Below are 27,400 nucleotides of genomic sequence, written 5' to 3'. Positions count from 1 at the left end.
TCCAGCCCTCTTGATTGGTGTCACACCTGGCTCACAGTGATTTGTTATTTAATCCTTTGTTCAATATCCTCAACAACTGTAGAAGAAACTTTGGAGGTTAGTGCCATTCTTCAACCTTATAGTTTTTAGATTTTACTCTATTGGCCTTTACTCGCAAGCACAACCTCCAGTCCCACACCCTGGGGGCCAGGCAGCCCCCCCTCCATTCAAGGTGTTTAACCTGATGGCCCTCGCTTCTGGCCACAACCTCCATGCCGTGTCTCCCCATCAACTCCAGCCACCAAGCCCACTGGTCACTCCATCCACCATGTGTGGGTACATCCCGGTTGAGATGAGTTTACTCACTGCAGAGCAGCCTTCCTTACCACCCTTGATCCCAGCATCGGCCATCTCAAAACTTCTCCACGTTTCCAAGCCCCATAACTGCTCTGCATGCCTCTGAGTCCTTACCTACCCTTTCTCAGCACCCCTTCCACTCCAATCGAAACACAGGTTCATCAGGTTCTTCTCCCCCTCACTCCTACCACCCACCCTGCTCAGAAAGCACCCCACTCACCATTTTCTACAGGATAAAATCCATACTGCAGTCTCTGGATTGCTAAGCCTCAGCCTGATTCCAGAATTAATGCTTGATTCCTACCTTCAAGAAACCCCTCCCCAGCAACCTCCTTTCAACCTTGTTCTCAGAATGTGCTGCACAGAGTGTCAGCCCATCCACAGCCTCCAAGCCCTCAGGGGACTCTTCCCTGAGTCTTCTCCGGCCATCAAGCCTCTCCTCCTCCCACCTCCGGGGCTGTGAGTTCTCTGGTCCCTTGTCTTAGCTCTCAGGCTCCTCCCCTCCTCTCGTGGAGTGGGACTGCATCTGTGTTAGACAGTAACATATCAGCCGGAAGTATTAGGCACTGAGTGTGTTTTCCAGAATCCACCACAGTCACAAGCTGTGATCTTTTGAATTCTCAACCTAATCCCTCCTGCAACAAACATAGCCCTCCCCTCTGGATCTATTCTCAGCAGGAATGGGCCAGTTTTTCTGCAACCTCTTTGAAATTATCTTGCACCTTCTGGAAGACCAGAGTGTGCTGGTAAGCATTCAACTACCAACTCTCCAGAAAACGAAGAAACAAAGACCCCTGATTTGTAGTAGTTGCTAATTCTCATGGTGTAAATATGCCTCCCATGGCTAATGTCAAACTACCAACATGATGCCACCGAACACAGGGCTGGAAAAAGATGCACACAATTGGCTCCTGCGAAGTAGTGCAAGCTGGCTCCAGCACACCACTGCTGGAAGGTCATGGTCATTCCCCTCCTTATGTCATTTAATTTTCCTTTTCTGTCTCATCCTCTCATGAGTTTCACAGAAACTTACTTTTTCTACTAGTTTCCATCCTTGAAAGCTCAGGCCACAGGTGATCTCCTTTGTGAAGTCTTCCTGATGCCCCAACTCACTCCCAGAACAGGGAGCTAAACACTGCTCTATGTTGATGAGGTGGTGCAGTAGTTAAGAATCCTCCTGCCAACACGGGGGACACGGGTTCGAGCCCTGGTCCGGGAAGATCCCACATGCAGTGGAGCAACTAAGCCCGTGTGACACAACTACTGAAACCTGCGCACCTAGAGCCCGTACTCCACAACAAGAGAAGCCACCGCAGTGAGAAGCCCTTGCACAGCAGCAAAGAGTAGCCCCCGCTCACTGCAACTAGTGAAAGCCCGCATGTAGCAACGAAGACGCTCACTGCAACTAGAGAAAGCCCACATGTAGCAACGAAGACCCAGTGCAGCCAAAAATAAATTTATTTTTTAAAAAGTAAAAAAAAAAAGGTCACCACCTTTGCACATACCTGTGTTGTGGGTTGTGTGAAATAATGAGCATGTTACTGGCCTGTTTCTCCCCAAGACTGTCAGACCTCTGAACAGGAGAGTGTCTGTTCTTCTCCACACCCACATGCAAAAATTATTCAATAAGAGTTTATTGAGGGAAGGAGGGAAGGAATAGAATGAAGGAAGGAGAAATGATTTCTGATTCTTCTTCTCATGTTGTGTTACCATTTTGCAGCCCAGATTTGGTCCCCTGAGCCGAATCTGCCACGTGGCTAAGGAAAATATCGCCAATTAGACTGCATAAATGTTACCTTACAAATTTTCTTTTTTAACTCAACCTTCACACCAGCTCTTTTAGCACAATGTGAAGTCAGTCTCAGGGAGGCAGGGCGTGGGAGAAGCAGGAGTGGTGACAGAGAGAAAGAACCGGAGAGTGGAGAGAGGTTGACACCAGTCAGGAGTGTCTCCTGTTGAAACTGCATCAAGTTACACATAGTGAATTCATATCCCCAGGGGTTAGCTCTGTGATTTCTGAATCGTGAGCAGATGAGTGTCAGGTAGAGGGCGGTCAGCAGCCACTGGGCAGAAGTCTTTATCCCAAGCTGCTGGCCATCTTATAAACTGCTACATGTATCCACCCTCCCCAGGATCAGGTGAGCCATGGCGGGGACTGAGCCTTCTCTGAGCAGAATGCACAAGAACGGCAGCATCAGCAAATGCTACCCAGCATCCAGCAGTTGGTGAGCTCACTCCAAGTTGCCACTCCCTAGCAGGGTCATAAAGTGAGAAGGCTCTTTACTCCTCCCCTGACAAAGTCGGGAGGGCGGCTGACATGTGCTCTCTGGGATGAAATGCAGTCCAGAACACATTGCTCTAAGCACATGACATAAATAACAACATTAACATCGCTAGCACCATTGTCACATGACATAACAACAGTGAACAATATGGAGGAATAGGATGCCAGACTGAACGCCCTCTCACCCTGCCCAACACTCAAGTTTACTGGAGAAGTCTGAGCCCCTCTGCGTGATCAAATTTATCTGGGATCCAACCTTCCAAGGCATGATCCTTAGGTCTGTCAGTGTCTAAGGGAGAACAGAAAATTATCTGCACAGAAGTGAAAGTCGTGGTTCAGTATTTAATGAAAGTCAATGGGAAATATGTATAGACTCACGTGGGTCAGATTATGGTCGGCCGGCTGGAACACACGAGGGGTTGGTAGGAAGAGAGTGGTGTGTCCTGACAGGGAGAGTCCCAGCACCCACCACAGGGATGCCATGAGGTTGGAGCTCTTTAAGAGGGAAATCAGAGCATGAGAATGGTGGCTTAACGGGGCGAGGTTTCAAATGTGACTTTCAATTTCACAGATGGCTTTTTGACCCCTCAGTGCATTAAGAGAGGCGGTGAATGGAAGGAGTGTGACTTTCCCCCTAAAGATAATATATGGAGCGGCTGTCTGGAAGACTTTGACTAAACATATTTTATGGAGTTTAAAATATTATTCGGAGGGGCAACCCCATGGCTCTTCAAATACTGACATGAGAAACAGCACTTCCATACATAGGAACTACAAAGAAGAATACAACCTATGAGTGAAGAGAGATTGAATAGTGGCTAATACAATTTAAAGAAGACAAAGAATGCTGTAGAAACAAAAGTAGGAAAGAGGACACAAAGCAAACACATCTTTGAGAAGATTCAGAAAAGATAGCAGAGAGGGCAGTAAAGAGATTACTTCCAAAGGAATGATATTTGGGGATATTTTACACATTTACATCAGTAAGGCTGGATCCATTGCCCAACTGACTCAACTACTGATCCATTAAAGGAAGATGAAAATTTTAGATCAGTCTTTAGGTAGAATTTCCTAAGAGCATCTCAGGCAGTTAATTCTCTGCCAGGCTGGGTTTCTATTCCAATGCAGGAAGATGGATGAGAGCACACGTTTCTGGGACAGAAATTTGTCTTGTATTACCATCCATATCATAGATCTTTTGTTTAAAAATATGGCTATGGGTGAGCTTTCTTCTGGAAATAGTGGTCCCTCTTCGGTTTATCATGGTCTGCCTCCAAATCCATGGACATCAGGAAAGGAGAACTGAAAGTGTGGGAAGAAATCTTGGCCCAAAGCCATGGAGATATGAGAGTCAGTGAAGGGGATACTAGGTCCAGCTTCTAAAAATGTATATTTCTCAATTGGTTACCCTATCTCTCTCTCTTTATCTGCATTTGGTGGTCCATTTCCAAAGCTATTTCTGGATCTTTTTAGACTAGAGTTGACTTCTCTGCAATACCAAATAAGCTTGGACACCACGAACAAGCTCCCCAAACGATCCTTAGACACACACTGTAGATGGCTTAGACCTATCTTCTGGGGAAAAAGATGGTAGAGAACACCCAGAGCGGTGGGAAGAGGTTGTTTGGACACCAAGAGAACAGAAAGGAGGGGAGGGGAGAGCCATACCTGCTCCGATGACCTCTTCGATTTTCACAAAAGAGACATCAATCTCCTTGGCAAACTCCCGGACAGCTTCGTTGGGGTCCTCATAAGTGAAGGGGTCAATGTAGATCTTCATCCCTGGGGAGCCTTTTTAGAGGAGATAAGCAGGGTTAACATCCCAGAGGGGACACGGCAGTCATTAAGCACTGGCTGATGTCCCCAGCTGTAAGGGTATGACCGGGGCAGAGGTGTCTCTCCTACACATAGGGCTGCCTCCCTTTTCCTGGCTGGGCCTCCCCATCTCCCTTCCCTCTGTGCCACGCTAGCCTGGTTCTCTGTTCTCTACTTCTCCTCTGTATTTTCTTCTGTTTTTGAGCTCTTGATGAAATGTGGAGCAGATTACTTATAAATGACAGATCAGGACCAGTTCCCACATCGGGCACTCACAGAAGGCAAAGAAGCTGATTGATGCCAACCAAATGCATTAGCAGAAAAGTGGTGGTAAAATGGTAGGGCAGATATCAATATTATCAACTTGACAACTTTCCTGAGTGGAGGCCACCATTAAGGTTATAACTGACGGCTGTTTCCAGGGCTGGAAGAGGGATGAGGATGGATTTAAAAAAAAAAGAAAGAAAGAAAGAAAGAAAGAAAGAAAGAAAGAAATTGCTATTAGAAAAACCTCAAGATAGGAGTGCTAAGCCAGTATACCAGAAGAGAAAATGGGAAGAGAAAAGCATAGAAAACACTGGGAGATGAAAGAGCAAAGTCTACATAGAAAAAAATGAGGTGGAATGAAAGAAAAATGGTGCTTGAACCCCCATGCCTTCAGACACAGTGAAGCATGAAAAGTGAATAAAATGGTGAATGAGAAATACATAAAGGAATATGGACTTTGTCACTGATGTTTACAGAGGCAAGATAAATAGGTGTGCACGGGGACAAAATAGAGAATCGTCACTGCAGAAAAAATACATTCAAAAAGTGGAGGAGAGGGGACAAAATAAAGGAAATGGAACCCAAAAACAAATGGATTCATTGCAATGTCGTTTTTCACCATGCTGGATGTGTCATTAGGCAAGAATGGAGATGGTTTTCCTGGCGATGATGTGGTGGGAGCTGAGCTTTGAAAGCTGCTCAGCACGGTCTGGCATCGCATCCTTGGGAAGAGCAGCCATTTTCCCTGCCCGTCGCTGATGTCTGGTTCGTGGAAGAGGCAGGTCAGGAGGGCAGGCAGGTGTGCAAAAGCCCAAGTGCTGTGCCCGCGGTGGAGGCTGGATCTCAGGTTCCCCGAGCTGAGCTCCTCTCAGAGTACACTTCCCACCCGGCCACGGTGGCTTCTTCTCAGTGAGTCCCAGCCCTGAACACATGGTCTAGTTTTGACATCTTTCATCCAAAAAACTTCTGGTGACTCTACAGCTCCCCCAGGTTAATGTTGCCCTGATCACCAGTTCAGGCCAGAATACAATCCAGAGGGAGAAGGAAGATGCAGCCAATGACTGAAGGGGGATATGTTTTGAAAGCCAGAGAGAGCCAGGTGCTCTGAAAGCTGGGTTATTCCCAGACATGAAATGAAAGCACTCCAAGCATGCTAGGTGGCTTGCTTTAGGGTGGTTGACATCACTCTAGAATGCTCTTTGAAAACTTGGGGATGACAACATTGGCTTTGGAATCTGCTGATTGAACTTTGGACAAAGCAAATCCTCATCTTTATAATAGAATGTTCTAATCCCTGGGGGGATGGAGGGAAGGAGAGATGGGGAGAGAGAGAGAGAGGGAGAGGGAGAGTTTACTTTAATAACAGTGGACAAAGGGGAAAACAGAGCTGGAGGCTCATCCCTTTCTCCTTTGGTCTGGAGAACGAGTGAAGTGCAAGAAGGATTGAAGCCACACAGAAAGTCTAACGACCCAGACCAGTATCTCCAGGCGGTCTCACTTTGGGCTTCTCCAGAAGCAGCAACTTGAGACAAGGTTTTGAAAGCTAGTGACTTATCTGGGAGGTGATCCAAAGAAGTAGCCGCAGGCAAGTGTGACAGGTAGGAGAGGAAGGCAGCCTGTGAAGGGTGTGCTCTCAAGGCACTTACTGCCCAGGGGCTGTGAGTAATTGACACAGGCTTAACTCCCCACCCCCTAGGAATCTCTGAGACCATAGACTTCAGAGTCAGCCCACCCTAGGGTGGAGGGAGCTGGCGAAGCTCCACAGGACTCTCATCAGTCATTGGTTGAGGGCTGCCTGCCCTGCTGGGCAGGTGGGCGGGGAGATTCCAGGGCCTGAGAGGTGCTTAGGTGAAGAAACACAGATGCTTCAGGTGGAAGCTGGCTAGTGTGCACTGGAGAGGTGAGCTCAGGAGACGAGGTCACCACAAAAGACCCACTCAAAATGCCACAGGGGCAGCAGGCCAGTGTCAACAACCTGTGACTTCTTCCCAGTTCTGGGCTGAAATGAGAGAAGGCTCAGAGCCCAGAAGCTGGGATCTAGAGGTGAGGTCAGAACCCCAAAGCCTCTCGCTAGCCAGGCATTCTGATCCAAGACCACATACATCTCTTATGACATTGTTTTCCTCTGCTGACGGAGGAGGGAACACCTTCCTCCTGGGGCGGCTGTGATATTAAGGACCATGTTGCAAGTGACATGTCTAACACGGTGTCTGATGTACAGGGTGGCCTCACAAGTTGATATGCTCGTGATTATTATCAGTAAGTTGTTCTAGGAAGTGTTTGGGCGGTAGGGAGAGGAAGCCGGGGGGCGGGCATGGGGGCTGGGCATTGGGGGGCTGTAAACCGTTTAGGGTTATATTAGTTACTTTAAAAATACCACCTTGTTATTTTGGATTAAGGGCTTTTAAACGATGTATGCTAAGCTGTCCTACAGGAACTCTTCCATGGAAACTAATTAAACAACCTAGAATGTGCTGTAATGAATGGTTTGCAAGTAAAGACATATGTAAGGATGAATGAGAGAGGGCTCTGAGTTAATGAGCTCCACAGATATTGGCCCCAATCAGTTCTGGGAAGGAGCTACTCCCAGAAGGTAGAGGCTCATCTCTTGATGGTGCCAGGATTCATTTAGGCCAGTGGCGTCCAAGCAAGGGCATCTGAATGGGAGAAAGTTCACATTCTAATCACTGTGTGGTTTATTCACGGGCAGCTGTGCTACCGCACTGGCTTGTGGAATTAAGGAGTGTGTGTGTGTGAGTGTGTATGTGGGTATGTATACATGTGAGTGTGTGTATGTGTGTGAGTGTACAAATGTGTGCATGTGTGAGCACACATGATGTCTCAACTGCTGTTCTGGGCCAGGCAGGGGCTTTGGTCATCACTGAAGCTTTTCACAAGAAGCCGAGGAGGTGGCACGAAGCCTAGACCTGGCGATGCAATGTCAATTTAGAACATCCTGCACCTATGCAGGGTAGGAATCAGTTCTTGTTTTCCCTGAAATTGAAGATACCTTTGTTAGACTGAAGAAGGAAAACTGAAATCAGAAGTCTAACAAATGGTTCAAACTCAGTGCTTTTCCTCTGACGAGGGTCAGATAGGGCCAGTCTAGGAATGGCTGCGGGCAGGGTCCCTAGGTCCTAAGTCTGAAGAGTGATTTGGCGGAACACGTGCACTAATGGCTCTCCCTGTGTCTACCTCATCTCGGGATGACACGTCTCTCCAGACCTCTTCCCCACGTCACAGCTAGCCTTTTTCTAGTCCCAGAAGATGATGAGGAAAAATAAAATGTCTTCAGCTAGGCAGAACAGGTCATTTGTCTTTTGGCTCATTTTGTGTTTCTGCATAAATCCTGCATCAGCCTGTTTCTGCTCCCACTTGCCAGTGAGCAGTTTTTAATTATCAGGAAATGGTATTTAGTGCAATGAATCACCAGACAGTGAACAAGGAATTCGAGTCAGCTGTGGAGTCGGGCACAGCCAAACGTTTAGAGACAGGGCTCAGAAAATATTCTCAGATGGCGAGTGTTGGGGAAATATTATTAATGGCAGTTATAATAATATCAGATGTAATACAGCTCTATAATGTAAGACATTTTATAATGCTCTGTCCAATGCTTCACATTGTTAGTGTTAATATTATAATATTTATAATATCTTATAGTTTCTGATTAGTTTCATCATTTTTAACATAGGTTACATACCTTTGGCATAAAAGTGGTATGTACAGATCTAAACTGATTGATGGTGCCGAGAGAGAGAAAAGAAAAACTTCAATATTTATTTATTTATTTATTTATTTTTGTGGTACGCGGGCCTCTCACCGTTGTGGCCTCTCCCGTTGCGGAGCACAGGCTCCAGATGCACAGGCTCAGCTGCCATGGCTCACGGGCCCAGCTGCTCCGTGGCATGTGGTATCTTCCCAGATCGGGGCACGAACCCACGTCCCCTGCATCGACAGGTGGACTCTCAACCACTGCGCCACCAGGGAAGCCCAGAAAACTTCAATTTTATGATCTTCTAGTTTACTAATCTCTATTAAAGATCTGACTTGCAGATATGTTTATTCTTTGATCTCAAAACCCATTTATGCTATGAGTGGGGTCACAGCCTGGACTGTTAAAGCTTTAAAGGACCATAGTCCCAGGAGATCTGCAAAATCTTAAACATGAACCAAGGCTTTAAAGATATTAACTTTGGGGAGAAATGACTTCGCCATTATCCAGAGCCTTCCTGCATGGCAGGGAGCAGTCCTTGAAGCACAAGAAACTCCTGGGTATTGTTGGAGATCCTGTAGCAGGAGATTAGTGTGCTCTCAAAAGGGAAGAGGCTGGGATAAATTTGGGGGATGCTGGCAGATTGTGGGGTGTAGCTAAAAAGTCAGCTCGACATGTTTACAAGTGCCAGGGTCTCAGGGCGGGATAGCGTGGGCTGGTAAAGGGCCAGTTCTAAACAGTAAGTGACATTTAGGTATTAAAAGTGGAAGAAGAAGATGGAATACTGCCATTCAGCCCTCTTGTGCATTCAGAAAGTACAAAATCAGTACCACGGACAGCTTGCGGGTCCCATGAGGGAGGCTTCAGGGTGCCAGGAAGAGCCCAGTGCCCTCCTGCTGGTGGAGGATTCCTAGAATCCCACAGTAGGGTCCGGAAAGCTAGTGCATAAATTAGGTTGTTTTCAGTCATTGATATCTTGTGTCCCAGCAGGTTTGATGGAGCCATAAGAAAGGGGGACACCTGCCTCCTCATTCCCCATTCTGGATCCAAGGCAGACTTTGATTCATGACTCACCTAAATTTGGTCCAGATATCTAAGCACAAGAGGGAAGCTGTTTAGGGATCTGCACATAAACTCCGGTTCCTGGGAGGGACCTCATCCAGTCCTCTGCCTCAGAACGTTGATCACCCCTCTTTTTCTCAATGCTGACCAGACACCCAACTAGCCCTGTGCCGGGGACTGTGGGAGCTACAGGGAAAACAGAGCTCGTGGAGTTCTCAGGTCACTGAGATGTGAACAAACTGGGAGCAGTGCCAGAGAGTCTAGAATCAGGATCCCACACCCAGAAACAAGCTGTAAGTGCTGCAGAAACCAGAGAAGGCGGAGGACTGTGGATGCTAGTCTTCAAGGTCAGAGTTCTAGAAGGACAGGTCATGTGGTCCTTCACTGATGAGAGAGAATCTTGAAGTGTCATGAGGCACAGCTCAGAGAGAGAGACCTGCCATTGCGCGAGCGGGGACAGTGTGGTCAGCTTGAGTGTGGAAGGAAGGAGGGGTCTGAGGCGGAACAGTGCTAATGCACTAGTGAGAGGGCCTTGACTACCATCAAAGGCATCTGGATTGCTGCCATTGGACACACAGAGGTGACAACTGTGCCAGCAGCAGGGAAGGGATGTACCGAGAGCAAGGCATGGGGAGTTCATTTTGCTGACAGCCCGCAGGATTCCCTTGCATCGTTGCGGGGAAGGGGTTGGAGGCAGAGAAAACAGCTCTGAGGTTGCTGCTGTAACTACGGTACAAGATAACAGTTTTTAAGCACAGCATTGCAATGACAACAGCAGAAGAGGCAAAAGAAATTTCAGAGGAATAACTGGCAGCACTTGGTGAGCAATTAAAGATGAGGAATGAAGGAAGGATCAGAAGAATGCAAATCAATGCCAAGACTTCCAGAACTAAGTGGTCCTATTAACCAGGTGATGGACTTTGGGAAGGAAACCCTATTGTTAGGGAAGTTTGCACACATGGCTTTAGACTTTTAATGCATGGGTGAAATATGCAAGGCCTAGAAGTCAGTCAGAAAACTCAGAATGGAAATGGAGCCGAAAGGCTGGATGTGGAGTGGTGGATGTGGTGGACACATGAGTTACCCAGAGCTTCACACAGTTGACACTGTTGATGTGAAAGGCTGAGGACGGGTAGTTTCTTAGAGCAAATCTACCAGGAAAGGTTGATGGGCACTAGAAACACTTTGCTCTGCCTGCTTGGGGTGAAGACCAGGACGATGGGTGGTTGTCTTTTTCCCTGAAAGAATTGAGATCATGGGTGTCCAGCCAAGGCTAGAGGGAGAATCCAAGAGAGGGAGCCCCAGGGTGGGCAACAAGGCTGGTGGGAAAGCACCGAACCTGAGGAAGCTCTTCCTTCCACCTTCTGTTTGGGGGTGTCACAATATTTCAAGATTTGTTCTTAAAACCACAGTTATTGCCTAATATGTGTCTCCAAGTGAAGGAAAGTGGACCACAGGCTACTTGCTATTGAGGAAGGTATTTCAGGAAAAATAATTTAACATCTCCCTGCTTCTTGGGTATCAATGACCAGGATAGGCAGGTCCTTTCAGGCAAGGCCCACTGTCTCTGGGCCACTGAAATCCTGCCAGGAAACTGATGGCAACAGCCCAGGAGCTGGGGACTCAAAGAGTTACCCTGGTTTCTAGAGGCTCTGGCTTTGAGCCAGCAGCAGACAAATGGGTGAAGCTAGCTCGTTAAATTTATTCGACATTTAATAAGCACTCACTGAACGCTCAGCCAACTTTTGCACCTGGGGGCCTTTCCTCCTCTTCCCAGAGGCCCTCATTTACTCATGTTCAGGTTCTAATGCTCCTGTTACCTTCAGGAGAGGCAGCCAAAATATCCATGGTCTGTGCCTCTCCTCCAGCTACACCTGACCTTCACCCTGGTGTCCAAAGGTGATTTCCAGTGCACTGGCTGCTGTGTCCTGAACGGTTCGGATATGTCCCTCCCACCCAGAGTCAAGAAAGCTGGGTGTAGAATCTTGGGTCGAATCAAGTCCAGTGTCCTACCTAAAGCAGGAATCCTCTCTACCACATCCTCTACAGCAGCCTTTACTGATATCTGTCTCTGCAAGACCAGAGAGCTTACCTCCCTCCCCACAAAGCAGCCTGTCTCTGTGTGGACAGTTCCAGTTTGGGGGGCTGTTCGTATATTGAATCAAAGTCTGCCTACTTGGATCTCTCACCGATGGTTCCATTTAACACAGCAAAGCACAACAACAGTATCACCTTTCTTTTGCTGTGATGGTGTCATGCTTGATTTTGACCCCCAGGTTCCTGCCTGCATTTCTCCAGCACCAAATCGGTTGGTGTCTCTGAGGTGACAGGTCAGGACTTGGCACCCTCCATGGGTCAGCTGCTTTGTTGACAAAGTCCTTCTTGACACATGGGGTCCCCAGAACCAAGAACATCCTTCTAGATGTATTCTCACCAGCACAGAGGACAGCATTTCTGTGTATCACCTCCTCTGATCCCAACTTTAATTGTGACCACAGAGTCATAAAACTCCGGACAGGCTACTTTACTTCTCTGAGGCTCTGTTTCTTCACATGCAAAATCTACCTCATGGGACAGTTATGAGGATCAAATTAGTTAATTTAAAGTTACTGTGCTCAACATAGTAAATACTCAAATTGGAGGCTTTTAGTAGTATTATTCTGCATTAGTAACAGTGCTTAGCCTTTTTTATTAGCTTTTTCTCACTCCTATTAGGCATGTGATCAACTAAGTACTGAAACTTTTCCATACAAACAGATAGCAAGTCAGGTCTCCTCCTTTTTGTACTGCTTTATTTTTGTTTTAACCAACACTAGCTTCTAGATTTATCCCTCTAACATTTTGTCTTGCAGATTTCCAATTAGCATTCAAAGCTGTTGTATAGTTCTGAATTTTGATTCTGTCTTCTGTGGAGTTCCTTAAGCCACCCAACTGTTACCTACAAACTTGATAAGCATCCCTAGGCTTGCACCTGACTCATGAATTTAAAAAACAATCAAACAAACAAGAGATTGAATTGGACGAGAACTAGAATAAAACTGGTGACTTCCTTCCTGGCTGACAGACTCACTAACCCACTATCTTTTCGTATGACGACCAGCTCTGTACCCACTTTACAATGCTTTCCCATGGGAGATCATAAAATATTTTTGCCAAAGTAAAAATCCACTACATATACAATTCCTCTTGAATTGACTAAATGCGTAACCCTAGTAACTGAGATGAGGTCCCCGTAACTTTTCTTAACAATCCTGGGTTCATTCCCAATGATCACTGAATTTAGTTTTAGAACCCATCTGCTTCCCAGTCTCTTGAGCATTTGGCAGGGATCAAGCTCACCCTCCTGTTCTGTGGTCCCTGTGTTCTGTCCTCTTGTCCTGTGTGAAAATTAGTGTGTTTGCCAGTCTTATGGTCTTTAGACACATATCTTATTTGTTTTTGCTTTTCTCAAAGCTTAACAAAAGTAGCCCGGTGATTATATCTGCAGTTGCCTGTAACAAGGAGATGATTCTGTTAGGGTTGCTTTCTGAAAGCCCTTGACCCCTTACCAAGTCCTTACCTTCTTCTCTCCCCACCCCTGCACACTCCATCCATCTCAGACATCAGTGCAGTGTCAATCACCATCAAGTGTATAGTTGTCCATCCAAGTCCCATAAGTACCTGGTAGCATTTCCAAAATGTAGCATCACCTGGAACTTTTCTAAAGATAGATTACCCAGCCTACCCTAGCCCACCTGGATCATCCCATCCAGGCAATTTTTAGTCAGCCAGCACCTTCTGCGGACTGGCCCATGGAAACCATGAGAACACTCTGTCTGTCTGTCTGCCTCTTCCCCGACACGGGAGACCCACACTCCCACCCACCCTTGAACATAAACCACAGGTTCCCAGGCTCTTCAGTCCAGCATCCAGCACCACATCCATGCACTTTCACTTCCCTACCTGCCTTCCCTCTAGTCTCTTTCACCCCAATCAAATCCCCCCTTACAAGTCTGTTCTCTGTGCTGCAGGCTCAGAGCGGGGATGTAAGCCAGTGCCTTATGGAGCACTTGGCATTCTCAAATCGACCAGATCTGCCAGGGCTTCACGGACTAGAGAAGGTATTTTGTTTGCCAACATTTCTGTTAGGTCTCCTTCAGCCTTTGCATCAGCTTGAAAGGCAGGTCTGGGAGGGCAGGGGCCGCTGAGCTCTGTATGTAGCCCTATGCCCTCCCTGCCTGTGGGGAAGAGAGGCAGGGGCCCTCTCGGGGACTGATGAGTGAGGCTGGGGAACTGCTGCAGGTTTTCTGTCCCTCTCAGGGCAGGAAGCACTTAGATGTCTAGGTTACCATCCACGTCCCACAGCGAGGTACATGCATGTGGATGGCCCAGGAATGGTTATGTGCACACATTCACATCAGGTGCATCCACCTTTCTGCCTCCTGCAGTGGGACCCAGAGAGAAGACCAACAAACCACCAACCAGGACTTCTGAGATTAGTCCTCACCCCATTTTGACTTGCTCCTGACCTCCAGACACCTTGAGCCTCTGCAATATGGTAAGATCATGGGCTCTGCAGCCAGGTTTAGAGGGTGTGTGGTCCACCTTGGCCACCCATGAGTGGTGAGACCAGGCAAAGTCATGTCATTAATGTCTGCCACCTAGAGTGGTTGTCAGGGTCAGAGGGATTGACATGAGCCTCCAGAATAAAGGTCCCAATGCACCAAGTAGGTTTTCCATAACTAATTACTCCTACCCTCCCCTGTCTCGGGCCAGGCCTATTCTCCACCAGAGCCTTGAGTTTCCTCTTCTGCTGTGTGTGTGCGGAGTCTTCTCCCAGCTCCACAGCCCTTAGACTGTCATTCTCCAACAGTAATAGCTTTAGTCAGAATGATGGATGTCCGTGGGAGAAAATGCACTAATGCACCTCAAAGCATGAGGCTATGAGTTTAGAGAAACAGAGTGCAAAGAGGAGCCAGGTTTCGGGGACTGGATAAAAAGAGAACCGTTATGAATAGGAGGAAAGAGCATTTATAAAAAGGAGAACGGATTGAAAAAGAAGACAGACTTCTAAGGCCAAGGAGGGAGTGAACTCTGGTCCATGAAGAACTCTGCGTTCCCGGGTCCCACCCTCACTGGTTGCAGCAAGGCCTCTGCTACTGCAGACTGGGTGGTGGGTTTTCTGCGGACCCTGAGAACCAGGAAAGCCTCTTCTGTTGGTCTTAGAGGGGATAGGGTTCCCCAGAAGCAGGCTGTGAGCACTTTGGGAGCAGACCTCTGTGCACGTGGGCGCCATGTGGCGGCCCAGCCAAGCCGACCCCTCCAGAGCAGAATGGTCAGGTCTGAGGTTGAAGTGCCCAAAAAGGCAGCAAGATGCATCCCAGCTTGATGCTTAGGGACTTTCTGTACCCCGACTACGGGATGGTGACAAGGCTTAACTTACATGCCTTTAAAAGGGGACATTCTCACCTTCGGGCGTCTCTAGTCTTCAAAATGGCACTCCGCCTTTTGAACCCAATTTTGTGTCCTCTGCTTTCAAGCCCACATGGCCATCTTTAAATGTTTCATCCAGAGTTCAAAGGATGCCACACCTGAAATAGACTTTATAGTGGCTCTCAACATGGCCAGGAGTCAGCCCAGAGCAGGGAGGCGGGGCAGTGGAGAAAGCCCTCCAGGTAAGTCTGATGTACCCTGGAGGGGGCACCTTCCCTTAAGAATCACAGATACATCAAAGTCTCTGTTCTTCGGAGGTACGGCCCTGCCTGAAAGGACAATGCATCGCTTACTATAAGAAAAATCATCTGTAGATTTTGCCGTGAGGCGCAGAGTCAGGATGTGAGGAAAGGAGAGAGAACACATTCAAGTTTCCCCTCTAAAACCAGTGATGTCTGGTTAAAATGGAGGCCCAACTGGCCTGCTGGGGGAAAGAAAGAGGGGTAAATGGGACTCTGAGTGTTGCAGGAACTGTGCCTATAGCCGTAGAAGGGGGCTGCTCTCCCAAACCCTCTCCCCCCATTTGTGCTCCTGATCATGGGGGCTGCCTGGACCACCGTGGGAGCCTCAGCCGGTGCCCAGCCCGCAGACCTCTCCCAGCCATGACTTTGGAACAGCAGCCCAGCTGCCAGGGGCTTGGACCTCTACAGACCCTTGGCAGGTTCTTGTTCTTGGATTGAAAGCCCCCGGGGAACAAAGCCATATCTACAGAGTGGCCTTTGTGCAGCTCCAGCCGGCATCGACCTTGGCCACGCCCGAACACCATGGGAGCATCCTGGCATCACTCTCCTGCCTTGGGTGACCTCAGGTGAAAACTTTTGCCTTGGAGCCCATTTCCGCTCCCAGAACCGCCCAGTGAAAGTGAGCTTAGGATGTGTGTAGACGGAGCCTGTTTTGCATGCTCACTGCCCAGTGAGCAGAGAGAGGGGGCAGGCACAGCCACAGCAGGACTGAGGTGAGATGCAGCTCACGATGGAAGCCTGGGACAGAGAGGGCACAGCGCACAGTGCTGGGGCAGGTTTCTGAGGGCATCCGTGGAATTCAAAAGGAGTTATTTAGAATCAGAGTGTGTCTGCTGTAAAGATCTAAGCGTTCTGCTTTCTGGACTGAGTGGGACCTTTGCAGATCCTGCAACATTGTCATTACACAGATCAAAGAATAATCCTGACAGAGGCCTTTACGTTGCACGTTGGCGAGGGGAAATTTTAGTTATAAAATATTACATTTAGGTTTTGAAAAAAAAACGAGTAGATAATGAGTGAGAAAAACTTTTAAAGGCACTGCTTAAAAGAAAACACTTGGGAGATATCCCAACACTTTGGCCTCTTGGGCTCTGCTATCTTTGTAATTCCCTACATTCGCGTTCTCTGGCTTATCTGTGAATTTGGTTAACACATTCCCCAGCCGCTCCATTGGATAAGATAAGGCAGAAGATGATAATAGAGAGCCCTCCGTCTTTTCCCACTGGGTCCGATTTCAGGATTCATTGGCTTGTTAAATCTAGTCTTCTCCCTGCATCCCATGTCCTCTATGGGCTTATCAATGCAGAAGATAATCTACCCACCAGGCATCCAATGAGTGCCCACGACAGGCGGACACAGATGGGGTGGGCAGCCTCGGTCACTGGGGACCCAGCCGCTGGGCGCTGGGGGTCGGGAGGGGGCTTGTGATTGGGACTGGCCAGTCTGGCTATAAGGAGCCCTCCAATCACACGCCTGCTCGACTCAGTGGTTCTCCAGGGCTCATGTGGTAGGTGTCTACTTTCTACTCACCTCGGCCGGTGCTGTAATGCTGGAGCTTATCACTGTACACAGCTTCTTTGCTGTAAGCCCGTTTCCTGTGGACACAAGGGAGAGGAGTGCTCTCAGCCGGGGTGCACCCCGACCACCCTGCTCCTGGGCCTCCTGTCCTGATGGGGGCTCACCCAGGCATCTCGTGGGATTGGGTACTGCAACTCTCACTTTAAGTGGAGCTCCTGTCGTGGCCAGCATTCTGGCTTGACCACCACCTTGGGCAGCTGGATCGAGGTCTTTCAAGTCACCGTCTCTCAGAGGCTGGGCAGGGATGTGCGTCTCCATCAGAGCTTGGTGCCGAGGCTCTGGATGACGCCTATTAGCACTCTGGCAGCACTGCAGAACTGCTCGGGAGGGGCCCGCTGAATCTGGGCTAACCACCCAAGGCAGCAGCAACAGTATTAACAATTCACAAGGCCTTCGGGGCCAGCCCTCCTGAAGGACACGGAGCTCCTCGTTTCCTCCTCGCTCCCCTCCTGCCGCACTGCGCCCTGCGCCGAGGGCCCTATAGCCAGAGGATGGGCTGCTGCACAGGGTGTGATGCTCCAGTGGGTCAAGTGCAATTTTGTAACTGTCACTCCAGGAAAACCACTGTGTGTAAGTGGGCTAAACGTCTTGGCTAAAATGAGGTTTGAGGACGAATGCTCAGAGCCTTGCCCAGCTCTTACAGAGGATTTTATCCCAGGCACAGAGAAAATAAATAATCTGGAAATTCTAGGCTGCCTGTGGACGGAGATGGGATGATGACTGTGGTGAGTTTGACGGTGCGTCCCTGAATGATCAGGCCCTGTCCAGTCTGCATGACATGGGAGGGGTCCACAAGCGGGGCTTCCTGGGTCTAAGGAGAGCAGGTGCGGGCAGGAGCGGGGGGCCTACCTGCTGCAGACGATGGAGATGGCCACCAAGGACACGACGAACACGACCCCGGCTGCCGCCGAGCCAGCGATCAGGGGCAGCTGCTCACGCAGTTCAGACTTGTAATCGTCTAGGTGAGAAAGAGGCATTAGAAGCTTCCTGTATGCCCTTTGCATAGGGCTGGTACTCAGTGATGACAACAAAGACATTAGATAGATGATAGATAGATAGATAGATAGGTTCTATGCTTCAGAGCTGTAAGCCTGACCCAAACCAAGAGTAATCTTTAAGTCACAAATAAACAAAAACAAAGAAAACCAATTGACAGTGTCAACAATAAAGGCAAAACAGCAGTGACAGAGGATCTCAGAACTAAATTGATGACACTGGTCCCAGAGCAGAGGTGACTCCGATCTACATGCCCTCATTCGGAAGGTCTCTCAAAGGTCTGTCAGCCACGTTAAGGATACGTCTAATAGGGGGAATGGAAACCACTGCTGAAGTACCTTCTAAAACACAAAGTTGCTGAGATGCAGCCCAGTCAACAGATTCGCTGAGCAGAGATTTAAGAGTATCTGCAGCCAGCCAGCACTGCACCCAGTGCTGCAGAGGATGAAGGAAATGCCAAGAAACAGCCCAGCACTCTCAAGCTCACACTCAAGAGAATGGGTCCAGGTTTCTGCTGGTGTTAGAACCAGGCTGTATCACACGGGGGAGCGGTTGCCCGCCAGTCACAGAGGTAGACAGAGCTCGCCCAAACCCTGACTTTACCACGGGGAAGCTTGGTGATCTCGGACAAAGCATTTAGTCTCTCTGACTCTCAGACTTCTTATCTGTTAAAATAAATTTTTTAATCAGATCATGTGACATATTTCACAGTGTTTGATCTATCACAGATGCCCTTAATACGAATTCTCTTTTCCTTAATCCATATAGACCACTTGGCCCAGTGGGCTATTATTATTATTGTGGTTATTCTCTCACTTGGTGTCAAGGAGCCATTATCGAATGTTCGGGACTGAGGCAGACGGAGGTCAAGCTAAGTATGTGCTATTACAAGTAGGGTAGCTGGATATAGTGAATAAAAGTATGGGCTGGCCGGTTAAATGTGAATTTCAGATAAACAACAAATAATGTTTTAGTCTAAGTCTGACCCAAATATTGCATGGGAGATACTTAGACTAAAACATTATTTGTTGTTTATCTGAAATTCACAACATTTAACTGACCATCCTGTGTTTTATCTGGCCCCCCTAACAATAATTCCTCTTGAAGTGAGGCTCTCATGCCCTGCATCAGAATCACCGAAGCCCGACTGTACCTATTTCCAGGCCCCTCAGACTTACTGAATCAGAACCTCTGAGTGAAAGGCAGGGTATCTGCGTGTTTACCAAGCACTCCAGGTGGTTCTTATGAAACCTGATGTTTGGGAGCCATGCTTCGGCTCTGTGGGTGTAGGATGAGATTTCAAAAGACAAGGATGCTGTTCTTGAAGCCTCTCACTCTCTAGAAATCAATTTAAAAGACTGAAGGTAGAGTTTCAGTTTCCCTCTGCTGTGAGCTTTTTGTAATATCTGTGTTTGAAGAAAAAATAATTTGGCAAAAAATAAAATAAAATTCATGTTAATTAAAAAATTCCTAAGCCATGTGACCTTCACCCTTTCCAACTAATTCTAGAGTCAGAGGCTTGGAGAACCAATATCCTTGGGTTCAGAAGTCTCCTTCTCCACCCACAGAGTTGAAGGATGGTTCTCAAACACTGGGGTGCATAGGAATCACCCAGAATACTTGGTAAACATGTAGATACCCTGCTGTATAAATGGGTTTAAAAAAAAAAATGAGACGAGCAAGTCAAAAGTTAGCAGGCTGGGCTTCCCTGGTGGCACAGTGGTTGAGAGTCCGCCTGCCGATGCAGGGGACACGGGTTCATGCCCCGGTCTGGGAAGATCCCACATGCCGCGGAGCGGCTGGGCCCGTGAGCCATGGCCGCTGAGCCTGTGCGTCCGGAGCCTGTGCTCTGCAAAGGGAGAGGCCACAACAGTGAGAGGCCCAAGTACCGCAAAAAAAAAAAAAAAGTTAGCAGGCTGTAGCTAAGAGCAGCCAGGACCACAGCGGCCCTGCCCCACGTGGACGTCACCTGCCCAGAGCATGGTCACAGGTCCTGCCCGCCCCAGCGACCCTATCACCGACAACCTTCAGACTCACCTTTGTGCTGCAGGGAGGCCTGAAGCCTCAGTGAACATATTACTACTGATGTGTGAACCTCAGTCATTAAGATAAATACTCTCGAATTTGGCCACTTACCAGAACTCTCCTACCTCCAACCTCTGTTGGGTTTACAAAACTTAACTGCCAAATGTAAAAGGAATAGCCTTCTTGGGAGAAATTTGTTACTTCTTGATTTGTCTAGCAAAACTGCCAAGAGACCGGTACTCAGAGCATTTTGAGTTTGGGCTTTTAATCCTGTGTAACTGCTGATGCCAACGTGCCCATAAATCTAGATGGTAAGTGAGGCGCAAAGAGGGGAGCAGAATCCTTAAGGAGCCGAAGACAGCCTGTGTGCTTTCACACCAGCCGTATTATTCATCTGGATAAACTGGCTCACCTGTCTACCCTAGCTCATCATCCTCAAAATATGAACCACAACTCACCTAAAATAAACTCAGAGCTGGCTGCAAACTCTCATCCTCCGAAGGCCAGACAGCTCACATCAAAGCATCCAAGTACAGATCACTGGGAAGTGGGGGCAAGCCCCCAGCTCAAGGCAGAGTCCTCACACTAGGATGCCCACCAGCACTGGCTTCTCTTACAAGTTTTCATAAGAAAATGGATATTATAATTTTTATATAAAATCATTTGATTTTTAAATCTTTCTGATGACTTTTTAAATTGTTTCAAAATATAATATGGGTCAGTAGAAAACCTCAAGGCCTCTTAAGGGCCTCATCAGAGAGTGCTGGCCTAAGATAAAATGTTATGTAAAGGCAGAGTGTTTTCTACATAATTTAAGTAATAAAGGAAAAATTAAAGGCTTTCAATTTGTGACGCTGGGAATAGAGTGACACCTGGGAAACTATCAGGACACAGCTCATCAGTGAATAAATAAATATAGAGAGATAGGTGGATAGAGAGTAGATAAGTAAATGAATACATACACTATGGTAAGTGGCTAATGTAGAGACAGACACCCATACAAAGGCTGAGGTTACAGGGAATTGGATTTTCATAACAATTAAATGAGGAGATCTCAGAGGACTGGGGGAGGTTGTTAAAACAGAGACCTAATAAAGCTCAAAGGTGGAAGTGTTTTTGGTGACAGGTTGTGTGGCCTTGGGGACATTTCAGAAACCAGTGGCCATGCTCTCTGGAGACGCCTCAGCAGGACCTACTGAGGGTCGCACATGAAGCTGCTTCAAATATTCTGAGACCCATGGGACAGCCACTCCCCAAATTGTGTCCCTCTGCTTTCTTTCTGGAGTCCTCGGCTCATGCAGTGAGGCTGTGCATTCCGCTCCCAGCCTCCAGAACAGAGGAGTGCAGTGGGAGTGAGGGTGACACAACACAGGCACCGACAGAGGCATATCCTGGAGTTCTGTGTGCGCCTCACTGCTGTGCAAACGCAGGCCAACACATGGGGGCCTCTAGGCATGTGGGCTACAGAGACCTTTCCAAGGCAAATCCACTAGATATTGAGAAACGGGCCAGACTTCAGACAGATGCCCTGCCTAGTGAATCGAGGAGTCTACACGGCCCTACTGGGGACAAACACTTCCTTGGGAATTCCACTGGAATCCAGTTAGCAGTTGGCATTTTGGCTGCGAGTATAGCCTTGCAGGGGGCTCTTCCCTCCTCCGGCGGCCTGCCCTGTGCCTGCCCAGGTCACCAGCCTGCCTCTTACCATCCGTCAGAGTCTGGAAGCACATCTTGCCGCTGAACTTGCCATAGCCGGCCACGGTGCGGGCGCGCACCTGGACCACGTACACCATGCCGGGCCGCAGGCCATCGATCCGCGCGGTGTTGGTCTGGCTCCTGGCCATGGAGGAGTTGAACTCGTTGTGCTCCTGCAGAAGAGCAAGGGGAAGAGGTGGGCAGCCTGCTCCTAAGCATGTGGGCCCCTCAGTTCTTGGTCCTGCAGGCCTGCTAGAAGTTGTCCCCAGCCCCAAGCCATCCCTCGAAACAGGGACAGACTGGCCTGGACCTAAAGGACGCCAAATCAGCTCTGGACCATGTGGTGGTGACGCTCTGAAGAGAGGGGTCTGAGCGGATGGCTGAGCTCTCACGGACGGGCATGGGGGGCACAGTCATTTTCTACTCCTTCCCCTCCGGGGTTCAGAGACAGAATCACAAAGCACATCCAGTTTTGCAAACCCACCCTGGTCTCTGACCTCAGCCGAAGCAAACTGGGTCACGTTCACACTCTACCTGCCTCTCTCTGTGTTGCTTCTGCTGAGTCCTGGTCTTTCCTCTCCTCACTCAAGATCTTCTAGGTCATTCCACACAGTGGCTCTTCTAGATCACACCGTAAGGGCCCTCAAGTCCTTAGACAAATGACTTTGTGTCCACTCACTCCACTGAAAACTTGAGGCTGTTCTGGACTACCTGCTTCTGCCTTCGCTTTGGTGTGTGTCCATCTGGGTCCCCATAGTCTGAGTTCCTCTCCACCAGCATCTAGGGAGGACATGGCCCTTCTGCTGGAGAGCAGGGTCTGTGTCCTCACCTCTCCCACTATCCAGGGGGTCAGCCCCACCCTCCTGTGTGTCACTGTCTCCAGCACCTTCTATCCTGCCCTCTACAGTCCCTGTTACCTGCACACAGGTGTCCTCAGGCATGCACAGACCTTGCTTGAGTCTCTTCCTTCTGACCCTCCCATCCACCGTGAGTGCCCTTAAAGGGTCCTTGCTTTTGCTCTCCTTGCTGCTGATCTTGTGTAATATATGGTTTGCACCTGGACTTTTGCAGCCTCCCATCTTTTCTGCCACTCCCTCCCTACCCAAACTCAACTTCGTGTGTAAAAACGATCTCTGACTCCCTAAAGCTATTATCAGATAAAGACAAAATTCCTCAATCTCAGTCCACGTGTCTTTCATAACAAAGTCGATTCCAATCTCTCACATCCCCCTGAATCACCACCTTGCTGTCCCTCCAGGTACCACAGCCCTGGCCCCCAGGCCTGCGCTTAGGCTGTTTTCCCAGTTGGAAATGCCTCTCTCCAGGCCTCCTCTGCCGTCTCCAGGCTCCTTACGCCTACACGCCTCAAGGCCTCCTCTCCTAGGAAAGCACCCCTCACTGTTCCAGCCCATGGACTCTCCTCACTGCTACCCTACATCCCTCCGCCTCACCCTCAGGACTTCCGTGAACACCATTCCTGGTCTCTAATCATTCCCACGTGAGCATCGTGAAGATGGTGGCTTATCCTCCAGTGTGCAGGCACAGAAGTTTAGAGTCTGGGGCTGCCTCTGTTTTGCACCATGAATCTTAGAGCAAAATGGCAACATTAGTGAAAATGAAGATCTTGGGTCCCCGAGAAGGGGGTCCCGAGTCCCACGTACAGATCTAGGGCACTGTGACAAGTTCTAGGCACAGCCGTCCAAGAGGCATGGTGACCGATGAGAGGAAAGCTGATGACCAGAGGTCTGTAAGCCACATCCTTAGTCAAAGGACAGAAGAAACATGGGGAGTTGAACCAGGACAAAAGAATACAGCCCCATGATAAGAAATTACCGTGGTCTTAAATTATGAAAAAAGTCTACTTTGTAGAGGCAGAGATGACTGGATGTGTAATCATTCATTCATTTGGCCAGGAGGTCATATTGATGACACACTACCACGTGCTGGGCACAATACAAGGGCTGCAGGTACCAAGGCATTGTCCCTGCCCTTGGGTAGGCGACATCGTGCGGGGTGGGGCCAAAAGCAAGCAGAAGATGACAGCAGTGCTGAGTGAGTGACTTGGCAGAGGGCAGCTCAGGGGGTCCCCCAGCCTAGAGTGACAAGGCGGTTGAGAGGGTCTCCGAGAAAGGGTGACATGAGTGAATCATGGAAGAGGAAAGAAATTAGCCCCATGGATGAGTGAGGAGAGTGAGAACTGAATAGAATATCCCCTGAGAACAGGATAAAACATGCAAAGACGAGGTCTAAAGGGCTTCAGGAGCCTGCAAGTGAGTGGGCATCTCTGGAGCATAAGTGGCATGGGGATGGTGATGAGTGAGGCCCACGCTCACACTAAGTGAGGTGATATCCATTAGCCTCTGGGAGAGACGGCCTGGGGAGGGACTGCCTGTCCATCATTTGACCTACTTAAAAAGTAGATGGATGTCCCCCCTCCTCAACCCAGCCCCCACCAATCAGGGATTGAGCAGAAAGAAGGTCATCCACTCTAGAAGGGATGCCATCTAGAACTTTGATCATTACTATCTTGACATGCTGGAGATCTGAAACTGTGAAAATCATAGTCCACCTTACGAATTAGGGCAAAATCCCATTGCTACAAAATCCAGGTGACTGCCTGAATTCTCTGGTTTTACTGGAATCAGATGCAAGTGTGCACTGCTTGAAATAAGTAAAGCATTGTCTGGGCAGCTCTTTTACTGCAAAATGTGTTCTGGTATATTGGCATTTGGATTGTGAGGACCAAACATCAACCCATGATCACTTTATCGTCTACGCATCCTTCAAGAAGTTCAATGATGAAAATGAGGATCAGTCCTTGTTCTCTCAGAGCCATTCATCAGCCTCAGGCAAACAAGTGAGAGTGAAGAGCAGGGTTGTTTTCTGTTGTTCTTTTTCTTTTCTTTCTTTCTTTTTTTTTTTTTTTTTGGTTGCTTATGACTGATTTCACAAGTGTATGGGAGACAGAGGCTGCAGCTGTTGAGGGCAGAGACCACATCTTCTTTCTCTATCCCCAATGCATAGCACAGGGCTTGCCCTGCCTGAGTGCCCAACATCTCAGTGCTAAATGAATGAATAAACAGCACACTTTGGACCAGTCATTTTTACCCATCGATGGAGCACAAGACATTGCCAGAGTCTGAAAGAGTTCCTATGAGAAAATGATCCTAAATTTGAGGGGTAGAAATTCCCAAGGCCTAAAGCAGCCCCTTCTCACCTAGACAGTTAATAAGAAGGGCGAGTCAATGTCTAAACACTTAGTCATTAAGACAGCCGAGAGCAGCTGTAGATGCTCCTCCCTTGGTTTGCCTACAAGTGCTGATGCCAGGAGTGAAAAGTGCTACAAGACAGTAAACAAGAGGGAATGATGAATGGAAACGTATTAAAATGGGGAAGGAGATGAACATGGGAGAGACCCTGGAAGTGTCATCAGCTCGATGGCATCTGAGCTCTCTATTAATGAGCTGTTGCAGGAGATGAAAGCCTCATTGATTCTACTCACAGCACTGAGATTGAAAGGTGTACCAAGCACAAACCATGAGTGTGATATGGAGCCGGAGACCTGGGCTTGGAAAACTACAGCCTATGGCCAGCTACCTGTTTTTGTAAATAAAGTTTTATTGGATCCCAGCCATGCCCATCTATTGACATCTCTTGCCCATGGCTGCTTTCCTGCTACAAAGGCAGAGTTGAGTAGTCGGGCTAGAGACTCTATGGCCCACAAGCCTAAAATATTTACTACCTGGTCCTCACAGAAAAATGGTGCTGATTCCTGGTTTAGAAGAAATAGTGCATGATGGAGGAATGATGAGTTCAGTTTCTTTGGACTGAATCCAGGACATCTACTGGGCTGAGTTCTACTTGTGTTTGCATCTTCTTAAGACCAGGATTCCACAGCTTTGTGGAGTAGGGAGGGAAACCATTCTGGTTACAAGCATTTGGATTGAAAATTAAGATACAATCTCTTATTTCAGGGGGCCATGCTAATTTTCAGATCCTCAGCATCAGCACAATTGCATCCAGTCCTACACTGAGCTCAGAAATATACTGAAATATAGTAAAAATATCTATAGTTCTAGTTCTGTGGTTCTCTAGCTGCGACCTGTGAGGTCATGGGTTAGTCATTTGACCTTTCTGTGACTTAGTTCCATCTTCCATAAATTGGTTATACCTGGCTTTCAAGCATCTTTCTTTTATTTCTTTTAAGGATCAAAAGTAATATATTTGGCATATAATAGGCACTCAATATATGATGAATTATTATCATTGTGGTTATTATTTCAAAATACCCTCACAAGGTAATGTCCTTTCTTTAGACATATTAGAAATGGTCAAGGCATGTAATGTATTTTATAGTCAAGCACTTTATAAGTGAGGAAGAGTTCTATCGTAATATACCAAATGGCAACCAGTGCTTAGGTGAAGAATCTTCTGCATTCCTGAAAAAAGCATTCTGTCTTCTGGGACAATGACATCCTTCACTGAGGTGTGGAAGCCCCCGCAGGTCTTGAGCTACTGTGCATGTGTTCTGTTAATAATTGGTATAAATTACTGAGAAGTGGGGGCAGGGCCTAAGATGGGAGAATAATCTTCCTTCATAGTGTCCGAAGTTGAGGTCAACTACAGTTTGTCCAGGGAGAAGGTGAGGTCAGCTACAGTTTGTCCAGGGAAAGGCCATGGAGGACTCGGGTGTGGGCTGGGGAATGAGGAGCCAGGGGACACAGGCATGAGCCTCATGGTTTCAGTTCTGCACCTTTCACCCCCGTCCCAGGGTGAATGCCCTTGACACGGCAGGTGAGGAGAAGGGCCGGTGGTTTCCCATGCGTCCAGCCCCTTCCCAGCACCGCCACGGGCTGCAGGGCAAAGAACCCAGGCTATAGACTCCCTTTCTAGCTGTGTGACCTGAGCAACTAACTGGGTTTTGTTTTTTTCAACTTCTTTGTGCATTTGTTTCTTTTACCCAAAACAATGATACTAAGATTTACTACACTGAGTTGTGTAAGGGGAGAGGAGATGATGTTTAGAAAGTCTCTGACACCCAACAGGGTCACACTAGGGAGAAAGTGTTATTATTTATCTGAGATGAGCCATAAGGCTCAAGTTCATGTGTGTGTGGGAAGGGAGGCTGGGTGGGACCTTAATGGTGACTCTGACATCACACCATATATGGCCAAGCATAATATTTTACTGGACTTGGTCAATAGAACTAGGTCTAGGTCAACTTGAACTTGGTCTAGGTCAACTTTGGTGATGAAACGAGGCCATATAATCAATAGGTCCAGATGGGTCCAAAACATTTTTGGATTGGTCCAACATTTACTTTACTAAATGACAAAAAATATCTAGCAAATAAGGATCCCCAATTCAAAGTTGAATGGATATAATGGTTGCTTATGAATTCAGATGATTTGAATTACCCCCAATTCCCTGAATTATCAGAATCAACTGTCTACAAAACCCAGTTTCCTCTAAATGAGTAGAAAGCCGCCTAACCCTCACCTTGCTTGCAAGTTCGGCTGTAATGGTTGCAGGGCACACCTCCTTGCAGGCTAGACTGGTGATCCATCTGAGCTTCTGCTTTCAGGGAGGTAAACTGGTGCCATTTTACAAATGTGAAAACTGACCTAGAGTAATGGTTCAGTAATGGACCATGGCTGTGTGTCTGTCAGTTGTGGACAGCCCTGGAATCCAGGGCTCCCTTCCCAGTGCAGTCATGCTCCACTTTCAACACCGCCTCCATGTTGGAGGCTGCAGGTCTTCATCCCTGTTCCTCTTCCTATCCCCACTGACGCACTGGATGATCTCACCCATACCATGCACACACTGGCAACTTCCAAATGGTCATGTCCAGCCTGTCCTCTCCCCTGAACTCCAGAAGTGCACAGCTAGCTGCCTGCTCCACATCTCCACTTGGCT

At 48.1% G+C, this 27,400-nt stretch overlaps 1 protein-coding gene across 2 annotated transcripts in view; it reads right to left on the bottom strand.

Moving 5' to 3' along the window:
- Positions 1 to 27,400, bottom strand: part of EPHB1 (EPH receptor B1) — a gene marked incomplete at both ends in the record, with an annotated part of 429,284 nt that overhangs the window by 63,016 nt on the left and 338,868 nt on the right. Inside the window, 4 exons of one of the 2 annotated variants that reach the window (XM_079705534.1) lie at positions 4,289 to 4,411; positions 16,721 to 16,785; positions 17,618 to 17,726; positions 21,495 to 21,657. In XM_079705534.1, coding sequence (XP_079561660.1) covers positions 4,289 to 4,411; positions 16,721 to 16,785; positions 17,618 to 17,726; positions 21,495 to 21,657 — 460 coding nt within the window. The remainder of the gene's footprint in view (positions 1 to 4,288; positions 4,412 to 16,720; positions 16,786 to 17,617; positions 17,727 to 21,494; positions 21,658 to 27,400) is intronic. The other variant, XM_079705535.1, reaches the window with a different exon arrangement.

This window comes from Hyperoodon ampullatus (genome assembly GCF_949752795.1).
Source record: "Hyperoodon ampullatus genome assembly, chromosome: 5".
Lineage (NCBI taxonomy): Eukaryota > Metazoa > Chordata > Mammalia > Artiodactyla > Ziphiidae > Hyperoodon > Hyperoodon ampullatus.
The sequence above is the reverse complement of the archived record's forward strand: the minus strand, read 5'-3'. Positions and strand labels throughout refer to the sequence as shown.